This window comes from Thamnophis sirtalis, unplaced genomic scaffold (assembly GCF_051295495.1).
Source record: "Thamnophis sirtalis isolate CommonGarterSnake01/CBP01778 unplaced genomic scaffold, rThaSir2_p1.2 scaffold_7, whole genome shotgun sequence".
NCBI lineage: Eukaryota > Metazoa > Chordata > Lepidosauria > Squamata > Natricidae > Thamnophis > Thamnophis sirtalis.
Genome location: NW_028261387.1, coordinates 64,455,216 through 64,469,746, shown reverse-complemented (window position 1 = coordinate 64,469,746; position 14,531 = coordinate 64,455,216). Strand labels below are relative to the sequence as shown.

Below are 14,531 nucleotides of genomic sequence, written 5' to 3'. Positions count from 1 at the left end.
CCCACTTTTCCTCCTAAGGTTCTAGCCTAGGACCAGTGGGGGTTTTATTAGGGGGGGGGGGGCTCATAACATTCTGACCTGTTTACCAGTATTATATTTGTAAAGTTGGAAATATTTTATAGTGTGATATTTGATATGCAATGATAAATCCTACATTGAGCCAAGGTGGCGCAGTGGTTAAATGCAGCACTGCAAGCTACTGCTAGATCAGCAGTTCAGCGGTTCAAATCCCACCGGCTCAGGGTTGACTCAGCCTTCCATCCTTCCGAGGTGGGTAAAATGAGGACCCAGATTGTTGGGGGCAATATGCTGACTCTCTGTAAACCACTTAGAGAGGGCTGAAAGCCCTATGAAGCGGTATATAAGTCTACTGCTAAGTCTACTGCTATTAACAAACCAGCAAGTCTAGTTACTGTCATCAGCATATATGAAAGACAGCAATTTGGTATGACTATATAGCCTGTATGGCCTTACTAAGTGTAAACTGTAGATTTATATAGTCACAATTTGAAAAAGAATAAGTGGACTTCAAATCTGAAGCTTTGAATAGACAAATTCATAATCCACCAGTACAACCCTTCCATAATGCAGAAGAAATGTTACTGATTTTTGCCTGCATTTTCCTTTAGCTTTATTATGTAATTTAGAATCAACTACAAATGGTTAGTAGACCATTTTCACTATGTTTGAAGCAAATGAAATCAATAGATCACATTTTATATGTACTTTTATCTGTCCTTGTTGATAAAAGTTTACTGCAACCAATTAATAATAGATACCATAACAAAGATATGCTTTGGATTCAAAGCAAAAACATGCTCTGGGACACAGTGACATGTACACAACACAGCTTTGCAATTATTTAAAGCAGTCATCTCTTCTTGGGAGTGCATGGTTGATGTCTGCAACTGCAACACATGCCTAGAAAAAAATGTACTTGGTTTAGGAAGATGCAGCCAGATGATGGTACATGCTCCAAATCACCTGTTTGCCTCTGAATCCAAAGCAATGCACAACCCTTAGAACGAGTCCCAATTTGAAAACAGGTAGTCTTCAACTTACAACAGTTTAGTAATTGTTCAAAGTTACAACAGCACTGAAAAAAAATCTTATGACCATTTTTCACAGTTACAAACATTCCAGCATCTCCATGGTCACATGATCAAAATTCAGCCCCTTGGCATTTTAGTCATATTTAAGGTACCCTTTGCTACCTTCTGAAAAGCAAAATCAATGGGGAAGCAAGATTTACATAACTTACTAAATTAACAACTGCAGAGATTCACTTAACAACTGGCAAGAAAGAGCGTAAAATGGAGCAAAACTCACTTAACTGTCTCAGTTAGCAACAAAAATTTTGGGCTCAATTGTGGTCGTAGGTTGAGGACTATCTGTAAACAGTTTAATAAAAGTCTTACTTTATGGAACCAGTTATGCTGGGGCCTCTTTAGTAAACTCTTTACAAATGCAGACAGAAGAAACAATACCAGAAATGTTAAGCAGAACAGGCGAGAATCTTAGTTTATCATTCAAAACAAGGAACATAAAACACCAACTATTATTGTATTATAGGCTTAATCTTTTTTAATTTATTCCAATTAAAACATTTTTCCCATTTCCCAACCATATTTATATCATTCTGCGTCCAAAAATACAGAATTTGTTTCAACAGCTCTTTAGTAAGCCACTGGCCTACTATCGGTGCTGTACAACATAGTTATATGCATATCAATGTTGCAGATCACACACAATACATTTAGACTACCACCAGCAGATTAAAAAATGAGAAATATACCCATGAGCAAAGATAAAGCAATGGTCACAGTAGTCAAATACACAGTATGAGGGGCATACAGTTGTAAGCTGTTTTAAGGAAAATGCAGACATCTTCAGGGATGCAACAACATGATTACCACAGGCAAAAAAAATGTTTCAGATAGTAAATAGCAGTTTCTAATATAAAAACATTCCAAGGTAAATAGCACTAAGTGCTGTAATGCCTTGGCAATTTTGAAACAAACCTTTCCCATCTTATACATTTATTAATCTGCAAGGATTAAAGAGTTTGTGTTTTCCTCACTTAAGTACCCATATCGTATCTAAAACTAAATTTGATTTTGCCTTTGCTCTTTCAATGAGAACCACCCTAATTTCAAGAAGCAAGATTAATGAACTATGAGTAAAGTCATCTAACTGAAGAAAATGTGTCTCTGCTGTTTGGTGGCCATTTTGTTTTGCTTCATAAGCAGCTTGACTTTGGTCATACACATGATCTACACAATGATCACATGGAGAAAACAGGATCAATTTGAGCAAATTTAAGTATCTCTGGAAGACTTTTCCTCAGCGTAACCAGGCACATTCCAACAGTCCAGAATCTCTGAATATATTTAGTTATTCATTTCCTTTACGTGATTGTGGAACACAAGCTGGTCACACAATGGCTTCCTTTAATATTTATAGCATCTGCTGCTCATCTGTTAATGAAAATAATAGATATATCTCCCCCAGATTCAACTGGCATTTACATTGCACCAAATATTTCTAGCCAAAAAAAAAAAAGAGCACCTCCCTCTACAGAATATCTAGGCAAACAGCACAGCTTTAATGAGTAGGACAGCTGACGTTGCATCCATCATGGAACAATATACTGCAAAAATTCAAATGTGTGCATTCAAGCACACAAGCATTTTTTAAAATTAGAATCTGTAGATAGTGTTATTCCTTTGGGAGAACAAAAAAGTATAATCATCCTTTCCAGTCTACATTTCAACAGAGATAACACTGGAAAAATAATTTTACACAGCTTCATATTTGACAGTTTTCTTTAAAATGTCTCATTTCCTATGCTGTGCAGCTGGGGCACTCAGGATAATTTTTGTTAAAACAAATGCTTAATTGTTAAAATATGTATTTCAGTAATACTGCCTCAACATGAGGATTACTGCTTAATCTATTAGTTCTCAAGCCTTTTAAAGGCTCATAACTACAGCTCAGGAGGAAAGCCTCTTCATACCAGCATCTGCATGTTCTAAGCTCCACCAATTATAGCATGTTAAGTGTAAAAATAAAAATAATTGAAATATTGGGTGAATGAGGCTGAAATTTCATATGTGGAGTATTGGACTATAAAATAACACACACAGTGCTAGAGGCACAAAGCTAGATTTACAACATGAAAGGACTGGATGTTGGAGCACCAGTTTGTCTTCTCTTCAGGATCTTCTATTCAGAGCAGCACACAGCAATTTCCCATCTCAAGTCATTGTCTCTTAGGGGCCATACTCTCATCAAATTCTTGCATTTCTGCTATTTTAGTAGGGTAGCCCCGCTACATTATTGTCTCACACCTGTTACTGAAAAGATGGTTTATAACTGCTGGATCTGCCACTGTTGAGGTATCGCCCAGTTCCCGGTCATTTTTTGCAATCTTCCTTAATACCCGCCGCATAATTTTACCTACAAAAAAAAAGTACAGTTTTTAAGTTGACTTTGATTATGAGAAAGAAATGAGGGAATTGATTAATTATTAATCCTGTACAGATAATAATTTGTGGCCCTCTAAATCTGTCATGCAAAGAAGCTGGAGTCAAATGATTTGCAAAACAGTAAGATTTATGCAGCTGTGATTCTAGACAATTAGAATACATTCACAAATCCAATTTGACACATAATGGATACACCCAGGGACTATGGATCTTAAAATAATGAGATTCCAAACTGAGATACCAATGTTTGAATTTTTGGGGGGCCTTGTTGTACAAATATGTTTTGCCAAGAGAATAATCACTGTTGTAAAAGGATATACTCTGGCCAAAGGAACTTCGGCCTCGTCCTGTAATAGATATACACACCTACACATAGCTTGTAACACATGTGCCTTTAGTTCAGTAAGTATGTATGTGTGCAAATAAAATGACTGTCTAATTTACAAGCTGTAAATTTACAGATTAGTTGCCCATTAATTTCTAAAGATTTAAATTCTTACACTGATTCCTGAAGCACAACAACAAACATAGCATTTAGTAGCTAGCAAGAGCCTGCAATATACAGTAACAGGTATCAAAATCAAAACATACCTGAGCGGGTTTTGGGCAGGCCAGGAGCATTCTGGATATAATCTGGAGTTGCAATAGGACCAATCTTTTCTCTTACTGCAAATAAGAAAATGACTGTTTAGTTCCTATGAACAAAAAAAGGAGTATTTTTTTTAAAAGTCATGTTTAGAAAAGTCATTTGACCTCTTCTATGAGATGGTTGATAATGGGAGTCTTGTCTCTATTTAGATATGTTCAGTCTCAGAACTGCAATCTACCACTAGAGGATGATACATATTCTTCTATACAACACACAGGGATTCCATAACATACGTTATAGTTGTCATGGGAGCAAATATGTGTAACTCAGAGGTGGCACGTTGCCTGGCTTCTTGTGGCAGTCCCTTAAATATTTGAATTACATGTCTATAACCCAAAAACCAAGTTCAAAAAACTCAAGCAAGGCAACGTGCCACCTCTGAGTTACACATATTTGCTCCCATTACAACTGTAATAATGTATGTTATGGAATCCCTATCAGTGGTGGGTTTCAATTTATTTTACTACTGGTTCGCTCGTGCGCTCACTTGCACACTCATATGATACTTCTGCGAATGCACAGACGTTTTTGTGCATGTGCAGAAACATCTGAGTGGATGGGCGGAGCCTCCTGCCACCGCCACTACCGGTTCGCCTGATCCCGGGCGAACCAGCAGAAACCCACCTCTGATCCCTATGTGTTGTATAAAATTTGGGAGGTGGAGGTGTTTACATCTGGTGATAGTTCCCCTGGAGCCCTGGCCAAGCCTCTTCCTATATGACCTTGGATACTCCCACTCTCACAAGCTCTTGTAGTTACAAATGCAAGATTAAAAATCTTAGAAATCCAAATGCAAACGTATTTCCTAGGAAAATCTTCCCCATTAAAATGCTTTCAAATGGCACAAGTATTTTTCAGAAATTATTTTTAACTGGAAAGGGACTACTCAGTAGTTACTTATCCCCAAAAGACTATTGTAGGAAAAAGAAATGCTAGCAATTCTTTCTCTCTGCATATTAAGAAATAGCAGAATTATGTAAAAGTCCTGGGCCAGATAAACACCAAGTATGCCAATGCATTCTTTACTTGCTGACAGTTGGAGAGTCACTATGTACACACTTTTTGCAGAATTCCCACCGTGTTTATGGGTGTACAGTGTGCTCTTAAGTACTGAAAGTGGATGCCAGCTGGCAGCAAGGGCATATCTTGAAAGGCAAGGGCTAAATTTAGTTTTGACAGAACCAAAAGGTGTCCTTTTGATTTGAAAAGTACTCTTTCAGCCAGACTGAGGAACAAGGCATTCTGATAGACATGGATTTTTCCCACAAAAGCCACAGCAAAGCTCATGTGTAACCATGGGATAGAGACCACTACATCCATTACAGGACTTCCCTTTTTGCTATACATGTTGATGCTATAACAGCTCCACTAATGGGGAAGACATTTGATTCCATAAAATATCAGACTGAGCTTGCATAATTTACATATCAAAGGTCCCACGTGATATTTAATTGATTCTTTTATTAGATTGGTAGTTTTTTTCAAGGCTGGGATCCAGAATTCTGGCAAACCCCCAAATTTGGCAATGCTGGCTAGGAAGCTGCAGCTTTGAAAAATCTGAATTTGTTATGTTTAACCAGGAGAAACTCTAGTAATCTAACTAGATTACTAGAGTTCTAGTAGAGTTCTAGATCTAACTAACTAGATTACGCTCAGACTTGAATACAGAGATGGGCATACCATAGCCTTCCCATAAAATAGAAATCCCAACCTTCCCCATTACTGGTGCTGCTGCAAATTAATTTCTGCAAGATCTACAGGATCACAAATTGCTCATTCCTGCTACATTCTATATTCAGGATCCTTGTGTCCTATTTCCCACAATCTAATAGTTTTTTTATGTCTATCTGGATTGATGTACAACTTTCAGCGTGCTTCTCTCACATCAGTCAATACAATTACCTTGTTTCTTCAGCTCATCAATCAGTTTGTTTGTGAAATCATGTCCATCCTTCAGAGTCACAAAACAGTAGAGGCATTCTCCCTTTACAGGGTGTGGGTGGCTAACTACGGCTGCCTCCGAAATCGAAACATGCTCCACAAGTGCCGATTCAACCTCCGCTGTGCTCAGTAAATGCCCTACAAAAAAAAACAAGAAACAGTTTTTTTCTAAAATTGGTCGTGCCCCACCATTTTTTTCTTTTTATATAAAACCAGTATATTATTGAATCAAGCTATAGATCAAAATGTAAAGCATAAAGCTGGTCACATTTTTTAATTAATTCCTTTGTTTTCTTTTCTTTATTCTTAGGAAATTATCATACTGTAAACGTTGGAAAATAAAAGTTGAGGTTATAAAATGTTGACACTAAAGAAAAGCCGATTTTATAGAGAATGAGAATTTATAGTTGTACAATACAGAATAAAAGTTAGCAATATTAGTAGGCACTTCCATTTCTCCCAACAGTGTTTAATAGTCTGCCATTAAGATAATCCATAGCTTCTTGAGGCACGGCACGGCTTACTAGGATTTTATTTTTAAATAGGTAATATTAATTGTATAATTATAATTTTAGTATATTCTATGGCAGCTTTCTTCATATTTGTATTTGTGAGGTACAAATAAAGGATAACCTTTAGGCTTCTTGGAGGAAATAAAAATATATCAAATAATATTAGGATATATAAATATAAAAATATAAGTTATGTACAAATTACTACTGAACAAAAGGGAGGCGGGGGAACCCTTGCAGGGCAGAGCCGAAGAATATGCCCAATTTCTAGCGGACAAAATTGCTCGGTTTCGGTCGGACTTGGACTCCATTCCTGCAGCTCCAGCCGAGACACTGGGGGACCAAGTAGAACAGCTCTGGGTTGAGTTTCAGGATGTTACCCCCGGGGATGTGGACAAGGCCATGAGAGCTGTAAGTACCTCCACCTGTGCTTTGGATCCGTGTCCCTCATGGCTGGTCAGGGACTGCAGTGAGGTGACACGAGGCTGGATCCAGGCGGTTGTGACCGCCTCCCTTCGGGAGGGGAACTTCCCCGCCGCACTGAAAGCGGCGGTGGTGAGACCCCTCCTGAAGAAACCATCCTTGGATCCGGCTGTCCTTAATAGTTATCGCCCTGTCTCCAACCTTCCCTTTCTGGGAAAGGTTGTTGAGAAGGTGGTGGCCTTTCAGCTCCAACGGTCCTTGGAGGAAGCAAACTACCTAGACCCCTTCCAGTCAGGCTTCAGACCCGGCTACAGCACAGAAACCGCTTTGGTCGCATTGATGGATGATCTTTGGAGAGCCAGAGATGAAGGACATCCCTCCATCCTGGTCCTCCTGGACCTCTCAGCGGCTTTCGATACCGTCGACCATGGTATCCTTCTGCGACGACTGCGGGAGGTGGGAGTGGGAGGCACCGTGTTACGGTGGTTCTCCTCCTACCTCTCGGACAGGTCGCAGTCGGTGTTAGTGGGGGGGCAGAGATCGTCCCCTAGGCCCCTAAATTATGGGGTGCCTCAGGGGTCGGTCTTATCCCCCCTACTATTCAACATCTACATGAAACCGCTGGGAGAGATCATCCGCAGGCACGGGATCAGATACCATCAATATGCGGACGATACTCAATTGTATCTGTCCGCCCCGTGCCAACTCAATGAAGCGGTGGATGTGGTGAGCCGGGGTCTTGAGGCCGTTATGGACTGGATGAGGGTTAACAAGCTTGTGCTCAACCCGGAAAAGACCGAGTGGCTGTTGTGTTTTCCTCCCAAAGATTTGACTAATATACCATCACTCAGGCTGGGGGGTCAAATTCTATACCCCTCAGAGAGGGTTCGCAACTTGGGAGTCCTCCTGGATCCGCAGCTGTCATTTGACCATCACCTAACGGCTGTGACCAGGGGGGCATTCGCCCAGGTTCGCCTGGTGCGCCAGTTGCGACCCTTCCTGAATCGGGAGGCTCTCACAACAGTCACTCGGGCCCTAGTGATCTCTAGGCTGGAATACTGCAATGTGCTCTACATGGGGCTGCCCTTGAAGAGCATCCGGCGACTTCAGCTAGTGCAGAACGCAGCCGCGCGAGTGATTGCGGGTGCTCCTCGATTCACCCGCATAACACCTATCCTCCGCGAGCTGCGCTGGCTACCTGTCGATCTCCGGATGCGCTTCAAGGTGCTACTAATCACCCATAAAGCCCTTCATGGCAGTGGATCTGGATACTTGAGAGACCGCCTTCTGCCAATTACATCCCTGCGACCAATAAGATCTCATAGGTTAGGACTCCTCCGTATTCCATCGGCCAGCCAGTGTCGGCTGGCAACTACAAGGAGGAGGGCCTTTTCAGCAGTAGCCCCGGCCCTTTGGAACGAGCTCCCTGTAGAGATCCGCACCCTCTCCACCGTCCAAGCCTTCCGCACAGCCTTGAAGAACTGGCTCGCCCGCCAGGCCTGGGGATAAGGATAGTCCCCTCCCGAATGATGAATGTATGTTGCTTACCGTTTTAGTATTTGTCTCTATTTTGTTGTCTGTATCCCCCCCCTTCCTAGTTTATGTGAGCCGCCCTGAGTCCCCTCAGGGAAAAGGGCGGCCTACAAATTCCAATAAACAAACAAACAAACAAACAAACAAATTATGCTACACGCAATGTATAGTTGTGTGCTCTAGACATGTAAGTAAAAAAACCTCTTTATTGGTTCACAATTTTAAGGACATAAGCATTTATTTCTTGCCATTTTTATTTTGTAAAGACTGGCTGATGTCCCAGTAAAACTATCAACATCAAATTACTTAAATTTGTTCATGTCCTGATTTAGTTTTTCTGGTAGGACAAAGGGTGAATACTGGATATTTTTCTCATTTATCATGGGTTGTATTCTCCAGCAATGACCAAGCACAGTTCCAAACACATTTCTTCTTTCTTATTTGAAAAAAAACACACATCAACTTTGGGGTGAAGACCAAGACCAAGGTCTAAAGATGTTAAAAATTTTATTATGTCAACAAGATAGTTGTGCAAGCAACTTTTATCCTTCCATAAGAATTTGGCTCTTACCAGAAACATTCAGCATGTCATCAATTCGACCTGTGATCCAGTAATAACCATCTTTATCTCTCTTGCAGCCTGCAAAATAGACAAAATTAAAGCCCCGTAGACTTTAAGTTCCTCTCAATCTTTGCCCTTCAATTTTTCAGCCCTTGTATCTGAGTCTGTAATGAATGTGAATAAATCCCAGGCCAAGAGGTTCAGACCCAGAAGAATTTATAAACAAACCTAAATCATTCATACTATTTAATCCAACAGTTTGGGAAAATCAAATTCTAAAAAAAACTTCTGAGATTTAAACTCCTTTGGTTATTTCATGGGGTGAGCTGAATTGTGTCTTTGAAACAAAAGTTCTAATTGGCACAGGTGTGTGTGTAAAATATTGATTGTAGGTGTACCTCTACCCAAAATAGTAGCCACTGCATGATTCATGATATTTTTCTTTTTCCTTTCCCTCATTTACTATTAAATTAATTTATTAACTTTTATGTACACCATGTATTATCTTCTGGAATTACTATTCACATCCAGTATTTCTTTGCTGATCTAATAAACTTGAGAAAGGGTAAGGAAGTTGAAATCAGAAATTTACACACTTCCTTCTGAGTAAAAATGGACAAAGAATTGACTTTATCAAGGAGTGGCTTATGGAAGCCTACCCAAGAGGATCTCACCAGGAGCGCGAGAGGTGAGATAGTAAAGATTATGATGGGAAAGGCTGAGAACTCTGCTTGAAGAGACTTGAAAAGCTAGTCAAGTGATTGCATGCATTAGAAAATGTACTTCATTTCAGGGCTGTGAATATATCTTTAAAAAGCTGAGCTCTATAAAAGAGTTCTGCTTTAGAAGAATTCAGTTGTAACTGCTGGAAACTGAGGAGGTCATAGTAGAAAAGTACATTTATGGGAACTTTTAACATGGTTAAATATTTCTAAATTAATCAGGAAGTAAGTTTCATAAGATAATATTTTTGAGTCAAAGTTCCTTTGTGAAGACTTACCATCTCCAGTCACATAATAACCAGGAAACTTTTGGAAGTAGGTTGCCTCAAACCGCTGCTGGTTTTTGTACACTGTGCGCATTATTCCAGGCCAGGGTTGCTTAAAAACCTAAAAAATGATTATGGGTGAGAAATGTGAGGAAAGTAGAAAACTTCACTGGCTAAGTTCAAGCAAAATACAAAGTATAATGTGATTTATATGATTATATGATTCAGATGTACTATGTATGAACCCAAATAGTTGGGTTGTAAATCATGGTTAATGTTTTAGCCCTCTCTGATCCACGCAACTGTAGTTTGTTCCACATACCATGTTTTTGGTATGACAAAAAGAATAGCCCAAGTTCACAACTACATGTCATCATATTAAGAAAGTACTTGGACAGAGGTCTGCTTGATGTCAAAGCACAGAATTGAAACAAACAAAACAATACAGTATACTGACAAATATTTCACTGTTCAGGAATGCAGCAGTGATAGGCCTTGGAATGTTTCATATCATCCCCACCTGATTTTTAGAAACGTATTATTTTATAATTTTAGGTGATAGCATAATGAATAAATATTAACACAAACAATAAGGACTAGTCTACTCTGAAGTCAAACTAATAACTAAGTTCAGAAACAAGAATACCATATCAGATAAACAGAAATGTGGTAATCAGACCCAGAGGCTGGATAGCTCCCAAGCAACTTTGTCCTCCAACCTCACCCTGTTATTTTTCAGCTACTGGGCACCAGTCTATTCTGCAGGGATATCCATGATCTCCTACTCCTGATAAAAAGTGTGGGTAAAAAGCCATGCAAATTAACCCAAGTAGACAAAGTGTACTGTGTCCACTTTTAGAAAGCAACCTGAACTTCCTAAACCCTCCCTCAAAACTATACGCAGTGCTGAACAGAGCCAAAATATCCGTGGTATAGAATCCCATAACTGGATGTATTATTATTGATTGGTATGTTTAAATAAAAGCTGTGCTCAAACACTGGAGGAGAAAGAGGTGATGTCTTCTATACTTATTTCTCACTGAAATCTTCCTGTAGTTTATCCAATTAAACAGTTACTAATCCTGACAAATTGGAAAATACAGAAGTTTATGAGGGACAATTTGAAGCAAAACAGTCTTCATTGCATGACTACTTGTAACGTGTATTTTTTTTTAAAATAACAGAACCAAACGTAGAGTTCTCTCATCAGCATCCATTCAGGATCTCAAAATGCAGTAAGGAAACTGAGTTAAGCACAAACAGTCCAGGCAAAACTTGCTATGAACTTGGAATTTGAGCCATGAAACTCCATATAGTGAATACATCATGCTATCCATCATCATCATCATCATCATCATCATCATCATCATCATCATCATCATCATCATCATGTTCTCTTACCAGATAACCTTCAGCTTCTCCTTCTAACTCTTCCCCGGATTCATCCAACACTGCAGGGACCACTCCAAAGAAAGGAAAAGTCTGTCCAGAAATATTTTTTAGAAAGATTTTAAAGATCAAATCTAATCCTTACAGACAGATGGCAGCTAGACTCGAAAGGAACTTCAACCTAGAACTGAAGACATCCCCTTTATATCTATTTATACAATAGGAATGGCAACCTTGTTCAATCTGGAGGCTGCAAAGGAGATTCCTGGAATGTGTAGCCGAAAAAGGTGAATTAAAGATATTCAATCTTTTTTTAAAATGTGGCTGAAGGGAGTTTAAAGAGGAAACTTGGTGCTTGAGTCTTGCAGAAGTTTGCCACAGAAAAGAGAGCTGGAAACACCAAGTAAGCTATACATGGCTTACAGTCCACCTGTGCAGTTATATCAACAGATTTCCAAGGATTTCTTTTTTAAAAACTTCTGTAGCTTTAGCATTAAGTTCAGATTTCAGGGTGGATTTCAGGAATTAACCCTTTTTTTCTTTAAAGACTACTCATTCACTTAATTGATTTATATGACTGCCCATTTTGCAAATGTGGCCACAGATGGCCAACAAAATTTAAAAACCATACAACCAAAGGACCAGGAAACAAATAAAACATGAGACAAGCATGCTATGGCAAATGAGAAAACCAGCAACCAATCCACTTGTGGTCAAGTAACTGACCACATGGGTAAAGACAACTGGAAAAAGATGGCCCCTAAAATAACCCATGAAATACTTTATAGGTAGCCCTCAACTCATGATTGCAATTAGGACTGGAATTTCCAACACTAAGCAATACAGTCCTAAAGCACAATTGTGTTGTCTAAACAATGCATCCCAATTGCATGATTAACTGAATCCCACATTGTGAGGCAGCTTTCTGGCAGTTTCCCACAGCCAAGTCAATGGAGAAGCCAGCAGGAAATTGAAAGTCACTGGTGGCTCACAAGCAGGCTGGCAAATAGAGGTGTCTGCTGTCAAATTGGAAGAGCACAAGGGGGTGTGCAAGGGGAAGCAGAACAAGGCTCAGTGGGAGTGTGCAGGGGGTGATGAAGATTTGGCGAGGGTCAGGGAGGGTGTAAGAGAAATAGGCACATGGGGGCACAGGAGTGTGTGGTGAGGTCTGGAACTGCGTCTGAGGGTACATGGAGGTGTGTGAGGCTGCAATGGAGATGTGGTGAAATTCAGATAGGCAACACAAGAGTGCGGAGAGGTAACGTTAAGGAGGATGCACACCCGTTTGCATTGTGGGGCGTATCGTGATGTATTGGGATGTTTTTTGCCTTTGCTGAGCTGGGGTGGGCGTGGCCATATCCAGCTCATGAGCCGCCAGTTTCACAGGCCTGGGCTAGGGCAAAACAAGCACGGAGTGCTTGGGGAGGATCCATAGGTGGATGAGACTAATCCCAGGAACTTGCAACTTTCCTTGCCAGCTACCCTACTGACTTATATATATGAATGTCTGTGTATATCATCCCTCCTGGTCCAGATAGGGGCACAATTGGTACACAAGATAAAGCTGTACAATAACCCTCCTGCATACAAAGCGAATATGCCAGAACTATACTTACAGCTGAGCCTGGCTTCATAGGTGTGGCATAAGGGAGAGGAGTCAACACATGGCCACCCTGCAGGAAGAAACCAAAACAGCAATGAAACAGTTAAACCAATGAAAAATACCTCACACAATGTTTTCAGAGCCTGAATTGAATGAACACAGACGTTTATTCCAGACATTACCACCATCATCATTTCAATTTTCATTTTTAAAACATGCATGTCTCTTTTATTGTATTTAAACCAAGAAAGCATAAAAAGCGCCATGAAGGCTATACAAGGAATAATTCTTGCCTAGCACAGCAGAGGGAGAGCTTGGGTAGTGAAAGAAAGAGAAAAAACAAATTCTAACAGGATTTGGGATCTTGAGGGATTCTAATAGGATTTTGGAAACCTTGATGGTAAGGAGAAGTTGTCATTGCTTCGGGAAGAGACTACATGGCACAAATAAGCAGCAAAGGAACGGCGTCTACATTATGACATGCTGTAATGAGTTGGTAGGCAAGTTTGAAATCCAGGCCTTGGAGAACAAGGAATAATAAGAAAGCTGAATATGAAGAACTCACAGTTTCTGTTTGCCAGAAGGTATCCACTATAGGGCATCGTTCTTCACCAACTACCCTATAAAACCACAACCAAGCTTCTGGATTTATGGGTTCTCCAACTGTTCCCAGCACTTTCAGGGATTTCCTGCTGTATCTGAATCAACAGGGTATAGGTTTTAAAAAGAAAATTGTTCCAGAAGGAAAACTTATTTTACAATTTGATTTCAAAGCTAGCCATTTACCATTACTGAATAAACAAGAACATTTTCAGAAATCCACAATGCCTTTACCTAGTCAAAAGTGGATTTAAGTAAAGCAGAAACACATTAACTATTCTTTACATAAACAATTTACCATATTTTTTGGAGTATAAGATGCACCCAGGTTTTGAAGAGGCAATTTTTTTAAAAAAAAAATAGGTAGGTAGATAGAGGGATAGTGAGGGAGAGAAAGAGAGAAAAATACAGTAGGTAGCTAGGGAGAGAGAGTAGATAGGTAGGTAGGTAGATAAAGGGATAGAGAGAGAGAGAGAGAAATAGAGAGAGAAATACAGTAGGTAGGTAGGGGGAGAGAGAGAGTGTAGATAGGTAGGTAGGTAGAGGGAAAGAGAGAGAGAAATAGAGATAAAAATACAGTAGATAGGGAGGGAGGGAGGGAGGGAGGGAGAGAGAGAGAGAGAAATTAGGTACCGTATATACTCAAGTATAAGCCGAGTTTTTCAGCTCACTTTTTGGGCTGAAAAAAGCCGCCTCGGCTTATACTCGAGTCAGTGAAAAATTTGCCCGAAATGGAGGAGAAAAAGGGGCGGGGCCATGCCGCTGGGTGACGCTCGTGAATGGCCCGGCGCCCCTGTGAGTTTCCCCTCCCTCTGTGTCAGTTTGCCGCGCAGCGCGCACCGC

General features: G+C 40.1%; 1 protein-coding gene across 2 annotated transcripts in view; it reads right to left on the bottom strand.

Moving 5' to 3' along the window:
- Positions 1 to 1,558: 1,558 nt before the first annotated feature.
- Positions 1,559 to 14,531, bottom strand: part of ACSS2 (acyl-CoA synthetase short chain family member 2) — a 62,402-nt gene continuing 49,429 nt past the window's right edge. For both annotated transcript variants that reach the window (XM_087720308.1, XM_087720309.1), the window contains 8 exons: positions 13,654 to 13,786; positions 13,102 to 13,158; positions 11,498 to 11,578; positions 10,109 to 10,217; positions 9,118 to 9,186; positions 6,040 to 6,216; positions 4,080 to 4,154; positions 1,559 to 3,459 (listed from right to left, as the gene is read on the bottom strand). In XM_087720308.1, the coding sequence (XP_087576434.1) occupies positions 3,332 to 3,459; positions 4,080 to 4,154; positions 6,040 to 6,216; positions 9,118 to 9,186; positions 10,109 to 10,217; positions 11,498 to 11,578; positions 13,102 to 13,158; positions 13,654 to 13,786 (829 nt within the window). In that variant the 3' untranslated portion in view covers positions 1,559 to 3,331. The remainder of the gene's footprint in view (positions 3,460 to 4,079; positions 4,155 to 6,039; positions 6,217 to 9,117; positions 9,187 to 10,108; positions 10,218 to 11,497; positions 11,579 to 13,101; positions 13,159 to 13,653; positions 13,787 to 14,531) is intronic.